Source organism: Pistacia vera, unplaced genomic scaffold (assembly GCF_008641045.1).
Source record: "Pistacia vera cultivar Batoury unplaced genomic scaffold, PisVer_v2 Contig71, whole genome shotgun sequence".
NCBI classification, from domain to species: Eukaryota; Viridiplantae; Streptophyta; class Magnoliopsida; order Sapindales; family Anacardiaceae; genus Pistacia; species Pistacia vera.
The window spans coordinates 566,286-588,323 of NW_022196568.1; the positions used below are offsets into that span (position 1 = coordinate 566,286).

Below are 22,038 nucleotides of genomic sequence, written 5' to 3' on the forward strand. Positions count from 1 at the left end.
GTCATTGGCATATGAATACTACCTGTAGTCAACCTTTTCTTTTGACCTCCAGAGATACCTCTTCTCAGCATCTCCAACAGATGTCAAGTCCCAGAATCTGAAAGAAAAAGCACAGAAAATATTACCATGCAAAAATGCATGTCTCAGTAAGTTATAAAGAAGAAGCAGGATTATACTTGCTGAAATTACCTTTAAAATGTAGTCTGTTTGCACTGTACTTTCAAGTCCTTCTGCTGATATTGCCTGTAATAACAATATCAGTTTCAGTTACCAACAGGGTCCAGAGCAGTGAATGGAAGGTTCTAATGTACAGAAGAAAAAAAGAGAAAAAGAAAAAACCTGCAATATTACTATCTGTTATTAGTACAATTGTCTAACAGAGTCATGACCTCAAATATGGCTAATTACCATATAAGATTGATCCAATTGAAGAAAATCCGAGTTGCATAAAAAATTTGAAAGTATATATTTACTTCTTAACCAGCATTTAGTTTTAAATCATTCTGTATGAGAATATAGATTGACAACAAGGCATTGCAACGAAGAAAACAAACTTACTTGATTTTCTGAAATCTAAACCAATTCATTTCACTTGGTAACTAGTCTCAATTATAAGCAAGATTCTTAGTACATAGTCTTCACATTATACTCATAAATACAAAACTTAGAGATTTTTACACGGTATAACTATATTGTGTCCAACATTTAAGAAATCAAGCGAAGATACTAAGTAAAACATCCAAAAATGCTATATGCGTACCTTCATGTAAGCATCTACATCAAGATCTGGTACAATCCCTGCCTCTTTCTCTCTTTTACTGACTTCCATCATTATCTCTTTCGTGTACAGAAAAAATTACTAGATTAATATCAGTTTGATAAGCTTAATATGACAAGAAAATTACTTCAAAATCATCATTTGAGCACCCAATGATGCTTAACAGCTCGGTGTCCAGTACCCTGACTACGTGCAGAAAAATCAATTTTTTCCCTCACCGTCAGCTCTGGAATATGCAGATAATGTTGGCTTATATAAGCTGATGTTTTCTGAGGAACAAACTCTACTAGTCTGTAACCATTGTAGGACACTTCCCCTGAAACCTGTGCATGAAAGATGAGGATATAAATAAATAAACTTAAGAGAACTGAATCCAAGACAGAAGAAAAAACAAAGAAGATTAATGTATTTTGGAGAGAATGACTTAGTTTGCCAGAGAGCGCTGACAATAATGTGGTTTTCCCACATCCTGGAGCACCAAGCAATAATGTCATCCTGCAATGAACACAAGCCAAAGTTCTAAACATATTCTCAAAATTGTTTCCAATCCTTGTGCACAAGAACAAAGATAAAATAAATTAAACTCCCCTCCAAAAGCTTAACAAGTAAAGTCCAATCCCTTCCTCAACACCGTGCCACAATTAACAAGGAACACGAGCCACTTAATCCTAAAAAATATTAAAAAATTAAAATAGAAAGTACACATTTGAGAAATTGAGTTTTGAAATATGCTGTCCCACAAACCACCTGGTGAAGAAAAAGAAGAAGAAGAAGAAGAAAGATCAAGGAAATCTTGCTATTCATCGCGTGAAGCGTGTAACAGGCAGCTTTCAGGGAAGGTGTAAAACTCAACATTTGGTTTTAAAGATTGGAAGGTGAGAAGACTAAAACCTCATTGGTGGCTATATATATGTATTGGTTAATTAAAAATCAGGGAATTTCAAGAGTTTACCTTCCAGGCTTAATGATGCCACTGATATCTTCTAAGATTCTCAGCTTTGCTTCTTGTTTTGAACCCTACAGATTAGTAATCCCCTGTCACAAACACAAAGGTCATGCAAATTACCAACAACGACCACTGCCCCAAAAAATAAAAACAAAAAGATATTTTGCTTTCAGGATCTTCAGCATAAGAACCCACAAGATCACTCCATTTTAAGGATTGTGAAGCACATTTTAGAAATGCTCCTCTGCTGCTAAATCGATGGTGTGAAAGAAAAGTTAGTGAATACACAGATACATACATGAAGCATGCTCTTGGTGGCGTTCCAAAGAGTGGGGAGAGGCTTGCCATGAACGACCTCACACTCTGCCTCAACATTAAGATTCTTATATCTCACTTCCACAGTGGGCAACTGTACTCCCACTCTAAAAAGCATAACCAATAACAAATCAGTTTAATTAATGAGATATGGAAATTTGAATAGTAAAAATATATTGACAGACAAACACCAGCTATTTCATGTATTATCAGTGAAGTTAAAATGGCAGAATGCTATGCATTTTAGAAAGGAAGGTAATTACTTGTCAATTCTCTTTCGAATTCTGTGCAACAATCGGAGGTTATCATTGTCAATATGTTTGATGAGCTTGTCAATGAACATATGACGCTCCTGTGGTCCAAGTTTGGTAATATTAACAACACGTTTCCCGGTGGCATCTCCCTCTTTTTCATCAAACAAAGCCGTGTTAATCCGTTCAAAAGTTGGTAATCTCTGAAGAGCAGCCCATTGCATCTCATTTTCACCACCCTCCTCCTCATCCTCTTCACCATCATCTGGAGCATAGTTCACATCAGTAATACTACGAAAACTTGAAGTGAAACTTCTAAATGATAACCTTAAGCTTCTTCCAATCTCCGCTAACTCAATCCTGAGAGACTCTATTTCATCAGGACCTGCCAGCTGAGCCATTACTATTGTTGCATAAACTGAAGGGCTAAAGAGAGAAGAAGAACAAATTGTAAGTTTGAGTCACTGCTTGGGTATGAAATGATGGAAGATATGTATGATAATGAAAGTGGGTAAGCTGATCCATGGCGGCGTATGGTTGTTTACTCGCATTATATTTCAACTGGAAATGAAATATTATTCTTCTGTTATAACGTTACATCATGTTTGATCCCTTTTACATTGCTTCGTCAGCTTATAGAAGAAACGGAAGAATATCATCCATTTAAACGCCAGAGTTTCAAGGTTCATTCAGTTGAGCTGAAGTAAGAATTACTTTGCCACTTCCTGAATATTTTAGTGGGGTGAAGTTGGGGTGGACTTTTCCACTCCCTATGATGACAATTAAATAATAAAGATCACGTTATCCCAGCAATGCATTATGAACACATTTAAGGAAACTGAACAATTTTAGGCCATAACCATTCATTGATTGAGTTGGTCTCATCACCCATGACGGGCATAAATAAAAGAAAAAAATGATTTGAGTAGCATAAGCCATAAGATATTTTACTAAATTTTCTGATTATTTTATGAGTCACAATATACAAAACAAAGGGGCCTGATTGCACCATCAGATGATTTCTCAGCAAAGATAAGAGTAAGACCTTTCAGCTTAGCACTTTAGCAGTGTGCAACTGTGTAATACCAATTCAGGTTTGTTCTGTTGCCACCAACAATTTCTTTCTTGGGATTTCAATAGTATTCTTTTCCCGGTTTCCTGCTTTTGAGATTTGTCAAACGGCTGCTAATAGCAAACCAATTCAGGCATAAGCTTTTAGCATAATTTTAGATTTTCTTAGGAGGAAAGCAAGCCAAATAAGAATATGAATCAGACCACAATGAATTGTATATACTTCGTCCATAAGGTCCTCGTAGTAGAAAGAAAGAAGGCAGGAAATGTGATGCTGACACTATTTGGAATATCACATTACAGAAAGAAAAGTAACCGAAAAAAAAAAAGAAAAATCTCTTCAAGTTTACAGAAACGCAATCATCAATTCTATTGCTACATCAAATCTGTACACAATTAAGATAGCCAAATAGTTTTCAGTGGAACAATGGAGATATCCAATGGACTGTTACAGCAGTGTTGCACCAAACATGAGGATAGAGAAGGAGTAATTGCAGTCTTTTCTTAAATAAAAAGCTTTAATTGCTTGCTCAATCAGTAATTTCGCTGATATAGCCTAGTCTGTCACACATGAAACTTGGACAATCATAACACTTCTAGTTGCCTCAGGTTCTCAATCAGAAATCAACGCACACTTCATTTCAGTAGCTTAATCGTTTTTAGGAGCCTCAGCAAGCATCCTCAGTCTCTCCTGTTCTAGATCATATACCTTGTCATTCATACCTACCTTTGCATATGCCTCCATCATGATATCAAATGTTCTAGAATCTGGTTGAGTTTGCTTCTCTTTCATCCGCTTAAAAACTCTCTCCATCTCCATCAAATCCTCAGCCTTTGCACAAGCGGATATGACTGCATTACAAAATGATGTATTCTCAGGTATCTCAAACTTTGCAGCCAACCTAACACTGCTAATAACCTTGTGGAATAGACCTGCATTAGCATATCCATTAATTAGACAACAAAATGTCTTGGTATCTGTTCTCATACCCTCAGCACGCATCTGTTCAAATGTGTATTCCATGTGTTTTGCATCCCCTACATCTGCAAAAGCCTCAATCACATTGTTATAAGTTGAGGTTGTCCATGGAAATTGAAGCTTGCGCATGTATTCCATCACAGATGACATTTTATCATACATCCGTTTCTTCCCATAAGCACCAATCAATATGTTAAAGGTCCTTGTTTCTGGCTCAATACCAAAATTACGAAACTTTTCATACCAACGTTCCATCATATCAACCTGACCCTTGTTAGCAAATACACTAATAACAGTATTCATTGTCCAAACATCAGGCTTGCATGTTGTGCTCTCTAACATCCCTGACAACACTATCTCCATTTGATCGAACTTCCCTGCCTTACCATATCCACTTAACACAATGTTTTGGGTGACTGTGTTTGGAGTTATCCCTCTTTCATTCATTTCTTCATATAAAGTCTCAACTAATTCAAAAAGCAAAACATCAACACAAGCCTTAATTAAAGTACTATAGGTAAAAATATCCGGCTGACATTTAGGAAGGGTTTTCATTTGGTTAAGAACAGAGAAAGCCTCATCAATGAGATTGTTTCGACAATAAGCCGCAAGTAAGGCAGTGTAAAGTTCAGATGTGGGTTCAATTCCTTCTTCTACCATTTCATCAAAAAGCTGATGAGCACGCTGGGGTTGCCCAGATCTTCCAAGAAGAACAAGGAGTTTCATATAAGTGCCCTCTTTTGGCTCATAAAAGGGTTGTTCTTTTAGCATCTCAAACACCTAAAAGCATCCAACTTGGCCATCATTATATACAACAAGCAATTATAATAACAATGCTCAGTTGCTGATTTTTCAATACTACTATACACAATAAGCAATTATAACATTACAGAGTTGTTGATTTTTTTAATACGTTATTATAAAGCTACCTTAAGCAAATATTTAAGGGCCTACAGGGTGATAAATCCAAATTATGAGTGTTATATTTGGAAGCTTTATTACTGAAAAAATGAGATGCCCAGAAAGCAAATATTAAGGAATATACACGAAACACCACAAAAAAAAAGCATTCAACTTCGTCATAATTATTATACAATATACACAACAAGCAACAACAATACCCAGCTGTTAGATTTTTGAACTCTACTACTATAAATCCATAATTCTAATTTCAAAGCATCATATATTGCAGCATTATTATTCACAATATGAAGAATTAAAAAAAAAAAAAAAAAAAAAAAACCCAGAAAGCAAAGATTACAGAAATAACCTCAAGGGCTTGGGACCACCGCTTCTTGAGAATATGATCAGATAAGGTTTCAGTGACAGTGTTGACCCAGGCCTTAGCTTTGGCCTTGCGGTCAAGTTTCTTTTTAACATTTTTTATGGGTGTTTTCTTTGAGCGATAACCAGGTATTGAAGTCTCAGAAACGCCAGGGTACTCTCCTTCTTTCCAGAGCCTCTTTTTAGGAGAAGAATCAGTTTTGGCGGTTTGTGCAAGGGATGCACACTGAATAACGAACTTAAAGTTCGAAACTTGAGACTTTTTTTTGGTGAACTTGGTCTTGTCTTGAGTGTGAGAAAGAGGAGAGGAAAGAAGTGAAGAAGAGAATGAGAGAGATATCGATGCCATGCCCATCTCCACCAAACAATAACTCTCAAGGACTGAGAAAAACTGAATGAACCCTTGCTCAAGTGATGGGGTTTTGCTATAACACTGGCTTAGTGACTTGGTAAGGTTACTGTAAGAATACTTTATTATACATCATGTTTGTTATATCATATATGAAAAAGCAGGATTCAGGAAGTAATTTTTGAACTTATTATAAATTTATATTTTGTCTGTAAATCTTTAGTTCTTTACTATATGATACCACTGCCTGTCACAACAGTGGTAATAATTTTTTTATTTTTTTTTTTCCTTGAGTTTTAGTTGGTTTCAATTACACAGAATTTATCCGTTTTGAATAAAGTTTGGATGGAAAAAAGATCTATTGAAATAATAAAAATCTTCATGGTCCCTATACAGCAATTAAGTTTACCCAGAGCAGCAACACAATCCCATGTGTCCTTATGATCCAGACACATTTATTTCATTTCAAGACTCAAGTTGACTTTTTGGAGTTTGGTAATTTTGTTCAAAGTAATGGTCTAGGTCCTCTAGGAGATGATGATTGATGAGTTCCAACTTCTTCTTAACATCATTGGATTCTTCAAACTAAATCTAACAACACAGTCAAGTAGCAACTGCAGCAATGTGGCATCTCAATCACTCTTATGCCTTTGCTTCAAAAACACCCTCAAACTCACAAGAACTATTACTGTTATGTACATTTGCTGCAATGTCTAATAAAATGTATAGACAACACAAACATGTAGCTGAACTTTTCCATGTATAAAAATTAAAATCAACTATCATTGACACATATACAACATTATTTTTCACCTGAGATCTAAATCCATACAAATCAGCAGGACTTCTACATTCTTCTTTATGTAAAAAGGGAAAGAAAATGTGGGGAAGAAAAAAAGTCCTGGCTCATGTCTCGGTGAACCAATTAGTATAAATTACCTTAGCTAAACCACTTACTTAGAGCAGTTCCCGCCTAGGGTCTCTAGGAACTAATTATTATAACTAACTTAGCTAGAGCCATACTTGAGCATTTCCCATCTGAAGGGCTGGAACACATAAAGAACTTCGGGTGAGCTTTTGAAGAGCAGTGCCACGCAGACACAGACAGCTGCAATGGCCACCATTGATAGCATTGCAGGCCTGTATACCAGTGATGTTCTGGGGTTTCCATAAGCAAGCTTCTGTTCACAGAATTTGCAATGTTGCAGCTTCACTTTTGTTTCAATCTTTTCAGTCTGGAAGCTAACAACCCCAGACAATTTAAGCCCATCTGATGGTTTCTGCTTGGTCATGCAGTCCAAATGATCACCAGGCATATCTAGGACGACATGCCCACTTTCCGCAGATTTCTTGTTGATTTTTCTTTGGACTAGATTAATATAGGAGTACTGACCTCTCATGCATGCATAATCATTTGGTGTCATACCTGTACTGTCACGGGAACTCTTCCAAGCCTCTATTCCCACCTGAACATGACAACTCGTATCAGCACCATCAAAGAAGCACAAGATATACACAAGTATCAGAAGAAATCATGTATAACAACAGGATGCAATAACAAACAATATCGGCATAAACATGAGGTCATCTATTGCTTTAAGAATTAATGACTTACATAGACTTCCACCTAAATCTAATCAGAACTGGGTATAAAATTTCAAGCAAATTCTTTATTTTAATAAACTAAAAAGGTATATACTTTTATGCAATAGTGCTTCACGAACAAAAACACAGAGAGAGAGAGAGAGCAAGAAACTTTAACATGATTAGAAGTTAGCAGTCTACTTCTCTGAGTTATCCAAGAATTTTATGTTTTGGTTTAAGTTATCCAGGAACTAAGGGCATAAGTAATTTGGAATTTGCATATGCCAGAAGAACAAACAAATCATACATGAGGGTCACTTTTGTAATCTTTGGTCATTACAATAATCAGTCAAAGGCTCTAAGTCTTCATTCCTGAATCTAAAGGATTGTGATTCACAAGGATGTAGGGTTGATGAGAGAGAATCTGAATAGGAGGATAAGAAGATTGATGAGACTGCAAACGAGTAGCAACAGGAGTCTAATTGAAGAAGCTGAAACTGAAGAGGATGGAGCTTTGGTTAGGGGACCAGACCTTGGCTGAGTTATGAAGAAGTAATATGGTTGTGCTTGAACCAAAAAGTATGCGCTAAAGCTGTAAGTCACAAACTGGAGGAAGCATAGGAAGAGATGTCAAAGGATAGAGAAAAATAGCACTGAAACTTGTTGAAGCCTTGGAAACAGGAAAGAATCCAAGTGAAGTGGATCTACGAGAAAAAACTAATCCTAATGGTATAGTCACAAACAAAAGCAAGGTTGTGATTAAGGGTTTGCACAGCAGCATGGGGTGGATTTTGTCTGAACATTTGCTCTGGTGGCAGGCATGACAATAAGGTTACTTCTTGCTTGGCAGCTCAATTTGGCTAGAAAATTTCCCAGCTTGATGTTAAATCGACATTCCTAAAGTGGTGGATGTGAGGCAATTCATTTTGTGGAGCAACCTGAAGTTATCAAGTCAAGGGTGAAGAAAATAAAGTGGCCTGCTGAAGAAGGCTTTAATGGCCTGAAGCAAGCACCTAGAGCCTGGTACAGCGCATAAATGACTATTCTAAGCAGCCTAGGATATGTTAGAAGTCAAAATGAGCATACACTTATGTTAAGGAGATAAAGGTGACTTGATTGTGGTCTCTTTGTATGTGGATGAAGCTGATCGAGGGAACAATGTAGAACAATTGAGTCAGTTTAAGACAAGTCAATGAAGGGAATTGAGGATAAAGATTTGGGCGAAAGGACATGGGTACGTTTGTTTTATTATTTTGGTAGGATTTTGGGAATAATTGGATAGTTGAATGGGGGAGTATTACGAGGTAAAATTCAAATTACACAAAAAACACTAGGTTTGCAATTTAACTAAAAACCCCAATATATAAAAATTTTGTAAAATGACAAAAAACCCCCACCACTACCAGTGCAGATTCGGCCACACCGCACGCAATGCGCGAAAAATTGCGTTACACCACAGAATGTGGATCTGGCAGGTGGGCGGTTGTATGGCCTTTTCCGGCCAGATCTACGGCCGGGCCGGGGAGTCAGTTTTTTTGGCCCAGATCTGGCTGTCGAGCGGTGCAAACGTCCAATCTTTGGCCGTCGTGACGACAAAGATATGGGTCGTTGACGGTCACGACAGATCTTTGGCGTCAGTCAACAGACAGCATATCTTTGGAAGCGATGCGGCCAGATCAGTGAATTACCGACTTTTTTGGTGGTGGTGTAGACCGTTGTGCAGATTTGGCTACCCACCGGCGATGGTTGCCGGAATTTGGCAATATGGTGGGTGGGGGGTTTTTGTTAATTTTTAAACTTTTTCTAGGGTATTTATGACTTAATAAACTTTAGGGGTCTAAAAGTAATTAAAAATAGACTAATATTCTCAAAAATGTGCCAAACAATATTTGGGAATAGGATTGGGAATAGGGTAGAATATGAGTCAACGGAGTCCTAATTTCTTGGTATGGAAATATTCAGTCAATAATGGAATTTTTGTGTGCAGAGAGGTATGCAAATGAAGTCCTTAGAAAGTTTGGCATGGAAAGTTGCAAACCTGTAGACACTCCAGGTTTCCAATTGAGCTAAGTAAGGATGATGGTGCAATGAGAATGGATAAGGGGCTGTTTAGAAGCTGATGGATGCTTGTTGTACTTAACATGCCACCACGGCCAGACATCATGTTTGCTGCCAGTTAATTCAGGTTCATGAGCGTAGTCCAAGTGAGTGCATTAGGGCAGCCAAGAGAGTGTTAAGATATGTGAAAGGGAGCTCCAGGCTTGGCATTTGGTTCAAAAGTCTGAAAATTGAAGTTGACGGGCTATACCGAAGTGACTGGGGAGGATCTTTTGATGACATGAAAAGCACCTAGGTTATGTATTCTACATAACTCTGGTGCAATAGTTGGCTTCCAAGAAAACAGGAGATATGTGGCTCAGTACCAGCGGAGGGCAGAGTAATATTTGCTGCAGCAGCTGTGACACAAGCCATTTGGGTAGGAAAAATTCTAGCAGATTGAAGCAAACCAGGAAGTTCAACTCCAATCTGTGTGACAGCCCGTCTGCTGTTGCCATGGCCAAAAATCCAGTTCTTTCACGGAAGACCAAGCATATCAGATAAAATTTCATGTTGTGAGGGAAACTAAGTATAATGGTGAAGTTCCTTTAATTCAATGCAGGGGTGAGAATCAATGTTGACATTATGACCAAAGCATTGCCTAAAGCCAAGTTGAAGATAGGCTCAAACTTGGTGTTTCAACAAAGGTATCAAGGAGGTGGTTTGATGCAGTAATACTTTGCTGGAAAGAATCAAATTTCCAGTTTTGCAGGTTGAATATTTTGGCTCCAATTAAATTCTGTTTCTGCGTTGGTATGAGTGTATAGCTGCAGTTTTTGGTGCATGTTAGTGACTGGCTTAGGTGTGATTAAGTCATGTAAATGTGTTATTTGAGTATGTTTGTGGCTGTTAGAATTTAAATTCAAATATGAAATCTCTGCTGTAGTTGTTGTAACAGTGGATGATTTGGTTATATTGTTGCATATATATCAGCCTAAATGAAAAAACTCAGCCTTTTCCATACTTTCATCAGTTTTTTTCTTTCTGTATTCTCGGCCATAACACCATCAAGTAATATGCACCAAATGTTTTAGGAAGGAGACTATTTGAAAAGATGGAACTGTCTAAGCCATTTGATATTTCATCCATGAAAAGAGCTCTGTGGCCCCACAATCAACTCTCCTACGTAACAGAACCAGAAGATAAATCTAGAATAACATTGATCGTTTTCAAGTAAAAGCTAAATCATGCATATATCTATATATGTCATTGGCTAGAATACTACTGTAGTCAACTTTTCTTTTGACCTCCAGAGATACCTCTTCTCAGCATCTCCAACAGAGTCAAGTCCAGAATCTGAAAGAAAACGCACAGAAAAATATACCATGCAAAAAATGCAATGTAGTAAGTTTAAAGAAGAAGCAGGATTATACTTGCTGAAATTACCTTAAAATGTAGTCTGTTGCACTGTACTTAGTCCTTCTGTGATATTGCCTGTAATAACAATATCAGTTTCGTTACCAACAGGGTCCAGAGCAGTGAAGGAAGGTTTAATGTACAGAAAAAAAAAGAGAAAAAGAAAAAAAACTGCAATATTACTATCTGTTATTAGTACAATTGACTAACAGAGTCAGACTCAATATGGCTATTACATATAAGATTGATCAATGAAGAAAATCGAGTTGCATAAAAAATTTGAAAGTATCTATTTATTCTTAACCAGCATTTGTTTTAAATCATCTGTATGAGCAATAGATTGACAAAAGCATTGCAACGAAGAAACAAAACTTACTGATTTTTGAAATCTAAACAATTCATTTCACTTGGTAACTAGTCTCAATATAAGCAAGATTTTAGTAAATAGTCTTCACATTATACTCTAAATACAAACTTAAGATTTACACGGATAACTATATGTGTCCAACATTTAAGAAATCAAGGAGATACTAAGGAAAACATTCAAAATGCTATATGGTACCTTCATGAAGCATCTATCAAGATCCGGTACAATCCCTGCCTCTTTCTCTCTTTTACTGACTTCCATCATATCTCTTCATTACAGAAAAATACTGATTAATATCGTTTGAAAGCTTAATATGACAAGAAAATTACATCAAAATCATCATTTGAGCACCCAATGTGCTTACCAGCTCGGTGTCCGTACCCTGACACGTGCAGAAAAATCAATTGCTTCCCTCACGTCAGCTCTGGAATATGAGATCATGTGGCTTATTAAGCTGATGTTTTCTGAGGAACAAACTCTCTAGTCTGAACCATTGTAGGACACTTCCCCTGAAACCTGCGCATGAAAGATGAGGATAAATAAATAAATTTAGAGAACTGAATCAGACAGAAGAAAAACAAAGAAGATAATGTACCTGGAGAGAATGACTTAGTTTGCCAGAGAGCGCTGACAATAATGTGGTTTTCCCACATCCTGGAGCACAAGCAATAATGTCATCCTGCAATGACACAAGCCAAAGTTAAACAATTTCTCAAAATTGTTTTCCAATCCTTGTGCACAAGAACGACTCTATTACACCCCCGTTCCAAAAAAAGCTTAACAAGTAAAGTCAATCCCTTCCTCAACCCGTGCCACAATTAACAGGAACACCGGCTACTTAATACCAAAAAAAAAAAAAAAAGAAAAAAGACACATATTTGAGAAATTGAAGTTTTGAATATATGACTGTCCAAACACCTGGTACGAAGAAAAAGAAGAAGAAAGAAGAAAGATAGGAAATCTTGCATTCATGCGTGAAGCGTGTAACAGGCAGCTTTCAGGATAAGAAGTTGTAAAACTCAACATTTGGTTTTAAAGACTGGAAGGTGAGAAGACTAAAACCTCATTGGTGGCTATATATGTATTGGTTAATTAAAAAGTCAGGGAATTTCAAGAGTTTACCTTCCAGGCTTAATGATGCCACTGATATCTTTAAGATTCTCAGCTTTGCTTCTTGTTTTGAACCCACAGATTAGTAATCCCCTGTCACAACCCAAAGGTCAGCAAATTACCAACAACGACCACTGCCCAAAAAAAAACAAAAAGACATTTTGCTTCAGGATTCAGCATAAGAACCACAGATCACTCCATTTTAAGGATTGTGAAGCACATTTTAGAAATGCTCCTCTGCTGCTAAACATGGTGGAAAGAAAAAGTTAGTGAATACACAGATACATACATGAAGCATGCTCGGTGGCGTTCCAAAGAGTGGGAGAGGCTTGCCATGAACGCCTCACACTCTGCCTCAACACTAAGATTCTTATATCTCACTTCCACAGTGGGCAACTGTACTCCCACTCTAAAAAGCAAGACCATAAACAAAGTCAGTTTAATTAATGAGATATGGAAATTTGAATAGTAAAATATATTGACACGACAAACACAGCTATTGTATTTATCAGTGAAGTTAAAATGGCAGTGCTAGTTGCATTTTAGAAAGGACGTAATTACTGTCAATTCTCTTTCGAATTCTGTGCAACAATCGGAGGTTCATTTTCAATATGTTTGATGAGCTTGTCATGAAACATATGCGCTCCTGGGTCCAAGTTGGTAATATTAACACACACGTTTCCGGTGGCATCTTCCTCTTTTTCATCAAACAAAGCCGTGTTAATCCGTTCAAAAGTTGGTAATCTCTGAAGAGCAGCCCATGCATCTCATTTTCACCACCCTCGTCCTCCTTGTCCATCATCGGAGCATAGTTACATCAGTAATACTACGAAAACTTGAAGTGAACTTCTAAGATAACCTTAAGCTTCTTCCAATTCCCTAACTCAATTCTGAGAGACTCTATTTCATCAGGACCTGCCAGCTGAGCCATTATTGTTGCATAAACTGAAGGGCTAAGAGAGAAAGAAGAACAATGTAAGTTTGAGTCACTGCTGGTATGAAATGAGGAAGATATATATATAATGAAAGTGGGTAAGCTGCATTCATGGCTGGCTGTAAATGGTTGTTTACACGCATTATATTTCAACTGGGAATGAAATATTATTCTTCTGTTATTACGTTAAGTCATGTTTGATCCTTTACATTGTATCGTCAGCTCACAGAAGAAACGGAGGAATTCATCATTTAAAACGCCAGAGTAGATTGTTGAGCTGAAGTAGAATTACTTTGACACTAGTATGAATATTTTAGGGTGAAGTTGGGTGGACTTTGCCTCCCTATGATACAATAAATAATAAAGATCACATAATCCAGCAAGATAATATGAAACATTTAAGGAAACTGAACAATTTTAGGCCATAACATTCATTGATTGAGTTGGTCTCATCAGCCCAACGGATAAATAAAAGGAAAAAATGATTTGAGTAGATAAGCATAAATATTTACTCATTTTTGAATATTTTATGAGTCACAATATACAAAACAAAAGGGCCTGATTGCACCATCAGCTGATTCTCAGCAAAGATAAAGTAAGACTTTAGCTTAGCACTTAGCAGTGTGCAACTGTGTATACAATCAGGTTTGTTCTGTTGCCACCAACAATTCTTTCTTGGAGTTCAATAGTATTCTTTTCCGGTTTCCTGCTTTTGAGATTTGTCAAACGGATGCAATAGCAAACCAATTCAGCATAAGCTTTTAGCCTAATTGTAGATTTTCTTAGGAGGAAAGCAAGCCAAATAAGAATATGAATCAGACCACAATGAATTGTATATACTCGTCATAAGGGCCTCTGTAGAAAGAAAGAAGGCAGAAAAGTGATGCTGAACCTATTTGGAATATCACATTACAGAAAGAAAAGTAACCGAAAAAAAAAAAGAAAAATCTCTTCGTTTACAGAAAAAGCAATCATCAATTCTATGCTACATCAAATCTGTACACCATTAAGATAGCCAAATAGTTTTCAGTGGAACAATGGAGATATCCAATGGACTGTTACAGCCAGTGTTGCACCAAAACAGTGAGGATAGAGGAAGGAGTGAATGCAGTCTTTTCTTAAATAAAAAGCTTTAATTGCTTGCCATCAGTAATTTCGCTGATATAGCCTTCTGTCACACATGAAACTTGGACAATCATAAACACTTCTAGTTGCCCAGGTTCTCAATCAGATCAACGCACACTTCATTTCAGTAGCTTAACGTTTTAGGAGCCTCAGAAAGCTCCCAGTCTTCCTGTTCTAGACATCATACCTGTCATTCATACCTACCTTGCATATGCTCCTCATGCTATCAAAGTTCTAGAATATGGTTGAGTTGCTTCTCTTTAATCCGTTAAAAACTCTCTCCATCTCCATCAAAACAGCCTTTGCAACAGCGGATATGACTGCATACAAATGATGTATTCTCAGGTATCTCAAATTGCAGCCCAACAAACATGCTAATAACCTTGTGGATAGACCTGCATTAGCATATCCATATAGATTAGACAACAAATGTCCTGGGTATCTGTTCTCATACCCTCAGCACGCATCTGTTCAATGTGTATCCATGTGTTTGCATCCCCACATCTGCAAAGACTCAATCAACATTGTTATAAGTTGAGGTTGTCCCTGAAAATGAAGCTTGCGCATGTATTCACCACAGATGGACACTTTTATCATACATCCGTTTCTTCCCATAAGCACACAAATAGGTTAAAGGTCTGTTTCTGGCTCAATACCAAAATTACGAACTTTTCATCCAAGTTCCATCCTATCAACCTGACCTGTTAGCAAATACATAAACAGTATCATTGTCCAAACATCAGGCTTGATCGTGTGCTCTCTAACATCCCTGACAACACCTATCTCCATTTGATCTAACTTCCCTGCCTTACCATATCCACTTAACACAATGTTTTGGTGAATGTGTTGGAGTTATCCCTCTTTCATTCATTTCTTCATATAAAGTCTCCAACTAATTCAAAAACGCAAAGCATAAAACACAAGCTTAATTAAAGTACTATAGGTAAAAATATCGGCGACATTTGGAAGGGGTTTCATTTGGTTAAGAACAGAGAAGCTCATCAATGAGATTGTTTCGACAATAAGCCGCAAGTAAGGCAGTGTAAAGTTCAGATTGGGGTTCAATTTTCTTCTACCTTCACAAAAGCTGATGAGCACGCTGGGGTTGCCCGATCTTCCAAGAAGAACAAGAGTTTCATATAAGTGCCTCTTTTGCGTCATAAAAGGGTTGTTCTTTTAGCATCTAACACTCAAAAGCATCCAACTTGGATCATATACACAACAAGCAATTATAATAAACAATATCAGTTGCTGATTTTCAAACTACTATAACAATAAGCAATTATAAACATTAACAGAGTTGTTGATTTTTTTAATACGTTATTATAAAGCTACCTAAGCAAAAATTTAAGGGCCTACAGGGTGATAAATCCAATTATGAGTGTTATATTTGAAGCTTTAGTAATGCAAAAAATGACGATGCAGAAAGCAAATATGTAAGGAATATCACAAAACACCACAAAAAAATTTTGGTGCGTTTTAGTTGATTTGTTTAGGTGTGATTAAGACCTGTAAATGATGTATTTTGAGCATTTTTTGTTAATTGTTTAGAGTTTAATTTCAAATATGAAAAATCTCTGCTGTAGTTGTTGTAACAGTGGATGGTTTAGTTGTATTGTTGTATAAATCATCAGTTTTAATGAAGAGATAAAAACTTTTCCATACACTCCTCAGTTTTTTCCTTTCTTTTCTTTGAATTCTCCGGCCATAACACCATCAAATGGTATCAGAGCCAGCTTAAAAAACCTGAAAAACTCTTCCTCACATAATCAATTCTTCACTTGTCCTCAAAAACTCCATCTTGCATTCAACAACCTCCCTGTTTCAGACCATCTGTTTGAACTAATGGCTGTTTAATCAGCCTTGATGTCACCTCTAGTTTTCAATGGAGAACATTATCATATGTGGACTGCAAAAATGAAGGCTTCCCTTCGGGGACAGGTCTTGTGGCAGTAGGTAGAGGAGAATAGGCAGCCAGCACCCTTGGGACCAAATCCCACCCTGAACCAGATCAGAATGCATGAAGAGGAAGCTGCCAAGTCACCAAGAGCACCTTGTGTTCACAAGGATTATGGCTTATGAAAGTCCAAAGGAGGCATGGGACAAGTTGACAGAGGAATACATGGGAAGTAGCACAGCTAGGAACATGCAGGTGCTGAATTTGAGAAGAGAGTTTGAGCTATTGAGGATGAAAGAATCAGAGAAAGTGAAGGATTATGTTGACAGGCTAATGAATGTAGTCAACAAAATCAGGTTGTTAGGGGTTGAGTTAACAGATAGAAGAGTGGTGGGGAAGGTCTTGGTGCGCTTGCCCGAGAGGTTTGAGTCCAAAATTTCTTCCCTTGAGGACTCTAAGGACATGGCTCAGATCACCTTGACTGAGCTTGTTTATGCACTCCAAACTCAAGGGCAAAGAAGACTCTTGAGGCAGGAAGACACAAGTGAGGGAGCAATGGTAGGAAATAAAAAAGGCAAGCCTGCACAAGGACATAATAGGAGGTATGTTGGGGATAAAAAGGGGAAAGAAAGGAGTAACAGTCAGTGGGAAAAATCAGGTGGGGTGAAGGAGTATCCTGCCTGCACTCACTGCAAAAAGAAAGGGCATTATGAGAGGAGGTGCTGGTATAGACCAGGGATACAATGTAGAGGTTGCAAGCAATTTGGGCACATAGAAAAGGTTTGCAAGAACAAGGGAAGCCAGCCAACACAGCAAGCTCAAGTTGAAGAAGATCAACAACAATGTGAGGAGGCTGAATAGGTCTTTGTGGCCTCCTATTACACAACACAGATCAGCAATGAAGCTTGGCTGATTGACAGTGGCTGCACCAACCACATGGCTGTAGAGCTACAAAAATTCATCAATTTGGACAGCTCATATAGTTCCAAAGTTAAAATTGGAAATGGTGACTTTGTGGAGGTCAAAGGCATAGGAGATGTGGTTGTCCAAACATTATCAAGTATGAAAATTATCCCTTATGTCTTGTATGTACCTGAAATTAGTCAAAATTTGTTAAATGTTGGGCAAATGTTAGAGAAGGGTTATTCTCTACATTTTCAAAACCAAGCTTGTATCATATTAGATGCCGATGGAAATGAACTAATGTGTGTGAAAATGTTGGGAAAAAGCTTCCCAGTTGAGTGGAAGAATCCTGGTAACTTAGCCTTGTCATCTAGGCTGGAAGAATACGAAATTTGGCACAAAAGGCTTGGTCATTTTCATTATAATGGTCTCAAAGAGCTTTGGAGCAAAAAATATGGTTTTGGACCTGCCTAAGATTGAAGAGAAGAAAAGTCTTTGCAGTGCTTGCCAACTTGGTAAGCTTAGCAGGCCACCCTTTCCCACGGATGAGGTCTGGAGAGCAACTGAAAAACTCCAACTTATCCATACTGATGTTTGTGGCCCTGTGCAAGCTGAATCCATGAGTGGGAGTTGGTACTTTGTGCTATTCATTGATGTCCTCATACGGATGACTTGGGTGTATTTCCTAAAGTAAAAGAATGAGGTTGTTGTAGTATTTAAAAGTTTCAAGCTGCAGGTGGAGAATCAAATAGGGCTGAGAATTAAGACTATAAGGAGTGATAATGTGATAGCATGCACATCAAAAGAGTTTGATTCCATTTGCAAAGATGCAGGGATCAAGCATCAATTCACTACTCCATATATTCCACAACAAAATGGAGTTAGTGAAAGGAAGAATAGGACACTCATGGAGATGGCTAGGTGTATGATTATAGAGAAAAGATTGCCAAGAATGTTTTGGGCTGAAGTTGTCAAAACAGGGGTCTATATCCTCAATAGACTCCCAACCAAGGCTGCAAGAATCAGAATCCATTTGAAGCCTGGAATGGAGTCAAACCGACAGTGAGTAGTCTTAAAGTGTTTAGGAGAATTTGCCATGTAATGGTTCCAGCAAACAAAAGAGGCAAATTAGATGAAAAATTAGAAGTTGGAATTTTTATAGGGTACAACAGTCAGTCCAAAGGCTATAAAGTCTACATTCCTGAATCCAAAAGAATTGTGATTACAAGGAATGTAAAGGTTGATAAGAGAGCAATCGAGAATTGGGAGGATAAAAAGATTGATGTCGATTGCAAACTACAACAGCCAATTGAGAGTCTGATTGAAGAGGCTGAAACTGAAAAGGATGAAGAGCCTTCGGTTAGAGGGACCAGAACCTTGGTTGATGTCTATGCAAGAAGTAATATGGTTGTGCTTGAACCAAGGAATTATGCTGAAGCTACTAAGTCAAAAGCTTGGAGGAATGCAATGCAGGAGGAGATGTCAATGATAGAGAAAAACAACACTTGGAAGCTTGTTGACATACCTGGAAATAGGAAAGTAATCCAAGTGAAGTGGATTTACAAGAAAAAACTTAATCCTAATGGTATAGTCCATAAAGACAAAGCAATGCTGGTGGTTAAGGGGTTTGCACAGCAGCATGAGGTGGATTTTTCTAACACTTTTGCTTCGGTGGCCAGGCATGACACTATCAGGTTACTCCTTGCTATAACAGCTCAATTTGGCTGGAAAATCTTCCAGCTTGATGTTAAATCAGCATTCCTAAATGGTTGGTTGAGTGAGGAAATCTTTGTGGAGCAACCTTAAGGTTATCAAGTCAAGGGTGAAGAAGATAAAGTGTACCTGGTGAAGAAGGCTTTATATGGCCTGAAGTAGGCACCTATAGACTGGTACATTCGCATATATGACTATTTAAGTAGCCTAGGATATGTTAGAAGTCCTAATGAGCAAACACTTTATGCTAGGGAGACTAAAGGTGACTTAATTGTGGTCTCTTTGTATGTGGATGATCTGCTGATCATAGGGAGTAATTTAGAACAATTGAGCCAGTTTAAGAAGTCCATGCAAAGTGAATTTGAGATGAAAGATTTGGGGGAAATGACATACTTCCTTGGTATGGAAATATTTCAGTCCAATAATGGAATTTTTGTGTGCCAAGGAGATATGCAAATGAAGTCCTCAGGAAGTTTGGCATGGAAAGTTGCAAAACAGTAGACACTCCATTAGTTCCCAATTTGAAGCTAAGTAACGATGATGGTGCAATGAGAGTGGATGCGGGGCTGTTTAGAAGCCTAATTCGATGCTTGTTATACTTAACAGCCACACGACCAGACCTCATGTTTGCTTCCAACTATCTTTCCAGGTTCATGAGTAGTCCAAGTGAATTGCATTTTAGGGCAGCCAAGAGAGTGTTAAGATATGTGAAAGGGAGCTCCAGGCTTGGCATTTGGTTCAAAAGGTTTGAAAACCTGAAGTTGCTGGGTTATACCAACAATGATTGGGGAGGATCCTGTGATGACATGAAAAGCACCTCAGGTTATCTATTTTACATAAACTTTGGTGCAATTTGGTTGTTGTCCAAGAAACAGGAGACTGTGGCTTAGTTCACAGTAGAAGCAGGGTATATATCTACTACAGCAGCTGTGAACCAAGCCATTTGGCTTAGGAAAATTCTAGCAGATTTGAAGCAAAACCAGAGAAGTCCAACTTCAATTCTGTGTGACAACCATTCTACAGTTGCCATGGCCAAAAATCTAGTTCTTCACGGTAGGACCAAGCATATCAAGATAAAATTTCATGCTATGAGGGAAGCTGAGGATAATGGTGAAGTTACTTTAATTCATAGCAGGGGTGAGAATCAAACTGCCGACATTATGACCAAAGCATTGTCCAAAGCCAAGTTTGAAGAACTTAGGCTCAAACTTGGTGTTTCCAGCAAAGGTATCAAGGAGGAGTGTTGATGTAATGATACTTTTCTGGAAATGCATCAAATTTCTAGTTCGCAGTTTGAATGTTTTTGGCGCCAATTGAATTATGTTTCTGCAGTTGGTTTGACTTGTGTGAGCTGCAGTTTTTGGTGCATTTTGGTTGATTTGTTTAGGTGTGATTAAGACCTGTTAATGATGTATTTTGAGCATGTTTTGTTGGTTGTTAGAGTTTAAATTCAAATATGAAAAATCTCTGTTGTAGTTGTTGTAACAGTGGATGGTTTAGTTGTATTGTTGTATAAATCATCAGTTTTAATGAAGAGATAAAAATTTTTGCATACACTCCTTAGTTTTTTCCTTTCTTCTTTGAATTCTCCGACCATAACACCATCAAATAAAAGTCTAAAGAGACGAAATGATTTGAGTAGATAAGATATTTTACAAAATTTTCTGATTATTTTATGAGTCACAATATACAAAACAAATGGGTGATTGCAACATCAGATGATTTTTGTAATGCCCACATTGAGGTACGTAATTTAACTTATGCCCTCTTATATATATTTAGTAAGTTTTACTATTATTTTATGAGTATACTAGCTAGAAATAAAGTCATTACAGTTTCTCAGCAAAGATAAGACCTTTCAGCTTGGCAGTGTGCAACTGTGTAATACCAAATCAGGTTTGTTCTATTGCAACTAACAATTTCTTTCTTGGGATTTCAATAGTATTCTTTTCCCGGTTTCCTGCCTTTGAGATTTGTCAAATAGCTGCTAATAGCAAACCAATACAGGCATAAGCTTTTAGAATAATTTTAGATTTTCTTATGAGGAAGGCAAGTCAAATAAGAATATGAATCAGATCTCTGTCGACTCACCATCTACCATACCACAATGAATTGTATATACTTCGTACATAAGGTCGTCAGAGTAGAAAGAAAGAAGGCAGGAAATGTGATGCTGACACTATTTGGAATTTCACATTACAGAAAGAAAAGTAACAAAAAAATGATAAAAATCTCTTCAACTTTACAAAAACGCAATCATCAATTCTATTGTTGCATCAAATCTGTACACAATTAAGGTTGCCAAATAGTTATCTGCGGAACAATGGAGATATCCAATGGACTGTTACAACAGTGTTGCACCAGACATAAGGATAGAGAAAGAGCAATTGTAGCCTTTTCTTAAAGAAAAAGCTTTAATTGCATGCTCCATCAGTAATTCTACTGATATAGCCCAGTCTTTCACAGATGAAACTTAGACAATCATAACACTTCTAGTTGCCTCAAGTTCTCAATCAGAAATAAACTACTCACTTCATTTCAGTAGCTTAATCGATTTTAGGAGCCTTAGCCAGCATCCTCAGTCTCTCTTGTTCTAGATCATATACCTTGTCATTCTTCTACCTTTGCATATGCCTCCATCATGATATCAAAAGTTCTAGAATCTGTTCTAAAATCTGGTTGAGTTTGCTTCTCTTTCATCAGCTAAAAAACTCTTTCCGTCTCCATCAAATCCTCAGCCTTTGCACAAGCGGATATGACTGCATTACAAAATGATGTATTCTCAGGTATCTCAAACTTTGCAACCAACCTAACATGTAATATCCCACTTGAGGTACGTATTTAAGATTGTCTGTATTACTTAAAGGATTCATTGTTTCAGCTTCAATTGAGTTTGTTTGTTGTCATGGTTAAGTGTTTGCCTTGGTTTTGGTTGAAATTTGGTGAAGTTTGGAAATTCGAGCTTCGCCAGGGCGAAGA

At 37.5% G+C, this 22,038-nt stretch overlaps 2 protein-coding genes and 2 pseudogenes across 2 annotated transcripts; all 4 read right to left on the reverse strand.

Moving 5' to 3' along the window:
• LOC116114344 overlaps positions 1-2,517 on the reverse strand; it is a 46,134-nt pseudogene extending 43,617 nt beyond the window's left edge.
• Positions 2,518-3,850: 1,333 nt separating this feature from the next.
• On the reverse strand, positions 3,851-6,091 carry LOC116114467 (pentatricopeptide repeat-containing protein At3g06430, chloroplastic-like). Its single transcript, XM_031400618.1, has 2 exons — positions 5,611-6,091; positions 3,851-5,120 (listed from the first exon to the last, which is right to left on the reverse strand). Exons 1-2 carry the CDS (start codon positions 5,977-5,979, stop codon positions 4,011-4,013), a joined length of 1,479 nt encoding a protein of 492 aa, XP_031256478.1. The 5' UTR covers positions 5,980-6,091; the 3' UTR covers positions 3,851-4,010.
• A 625-nt stretch (positions 6,092-6,716) lies between these two features.
• LOC116114466 (squamosa promoter-binding-like protein 1) lies at positions 6,717-7,468 on the reverse strand. The gene has a single exon (XM_031400616.1). The coding sequence runs from the start codon at positions 7,395-7,397 to the stop codon at positions 6,981-6,983; it is 417 nt and encodes a 138-aa protein (XP_031256476.1). The 5' UTR covers positions 7,398-7,468; the 3' UTR covers positions 6,717-6,980.
• Positions 7,469-14,780: 7,312 nt separating this feature from the next.
• LOC116114345 lies at positions 14,781-16,079 on the reverse strand (annotated as a pseudogene).
• Between the last annotated feature and the right edge of the window lie 5,959 nt (positions 16,080-22,038).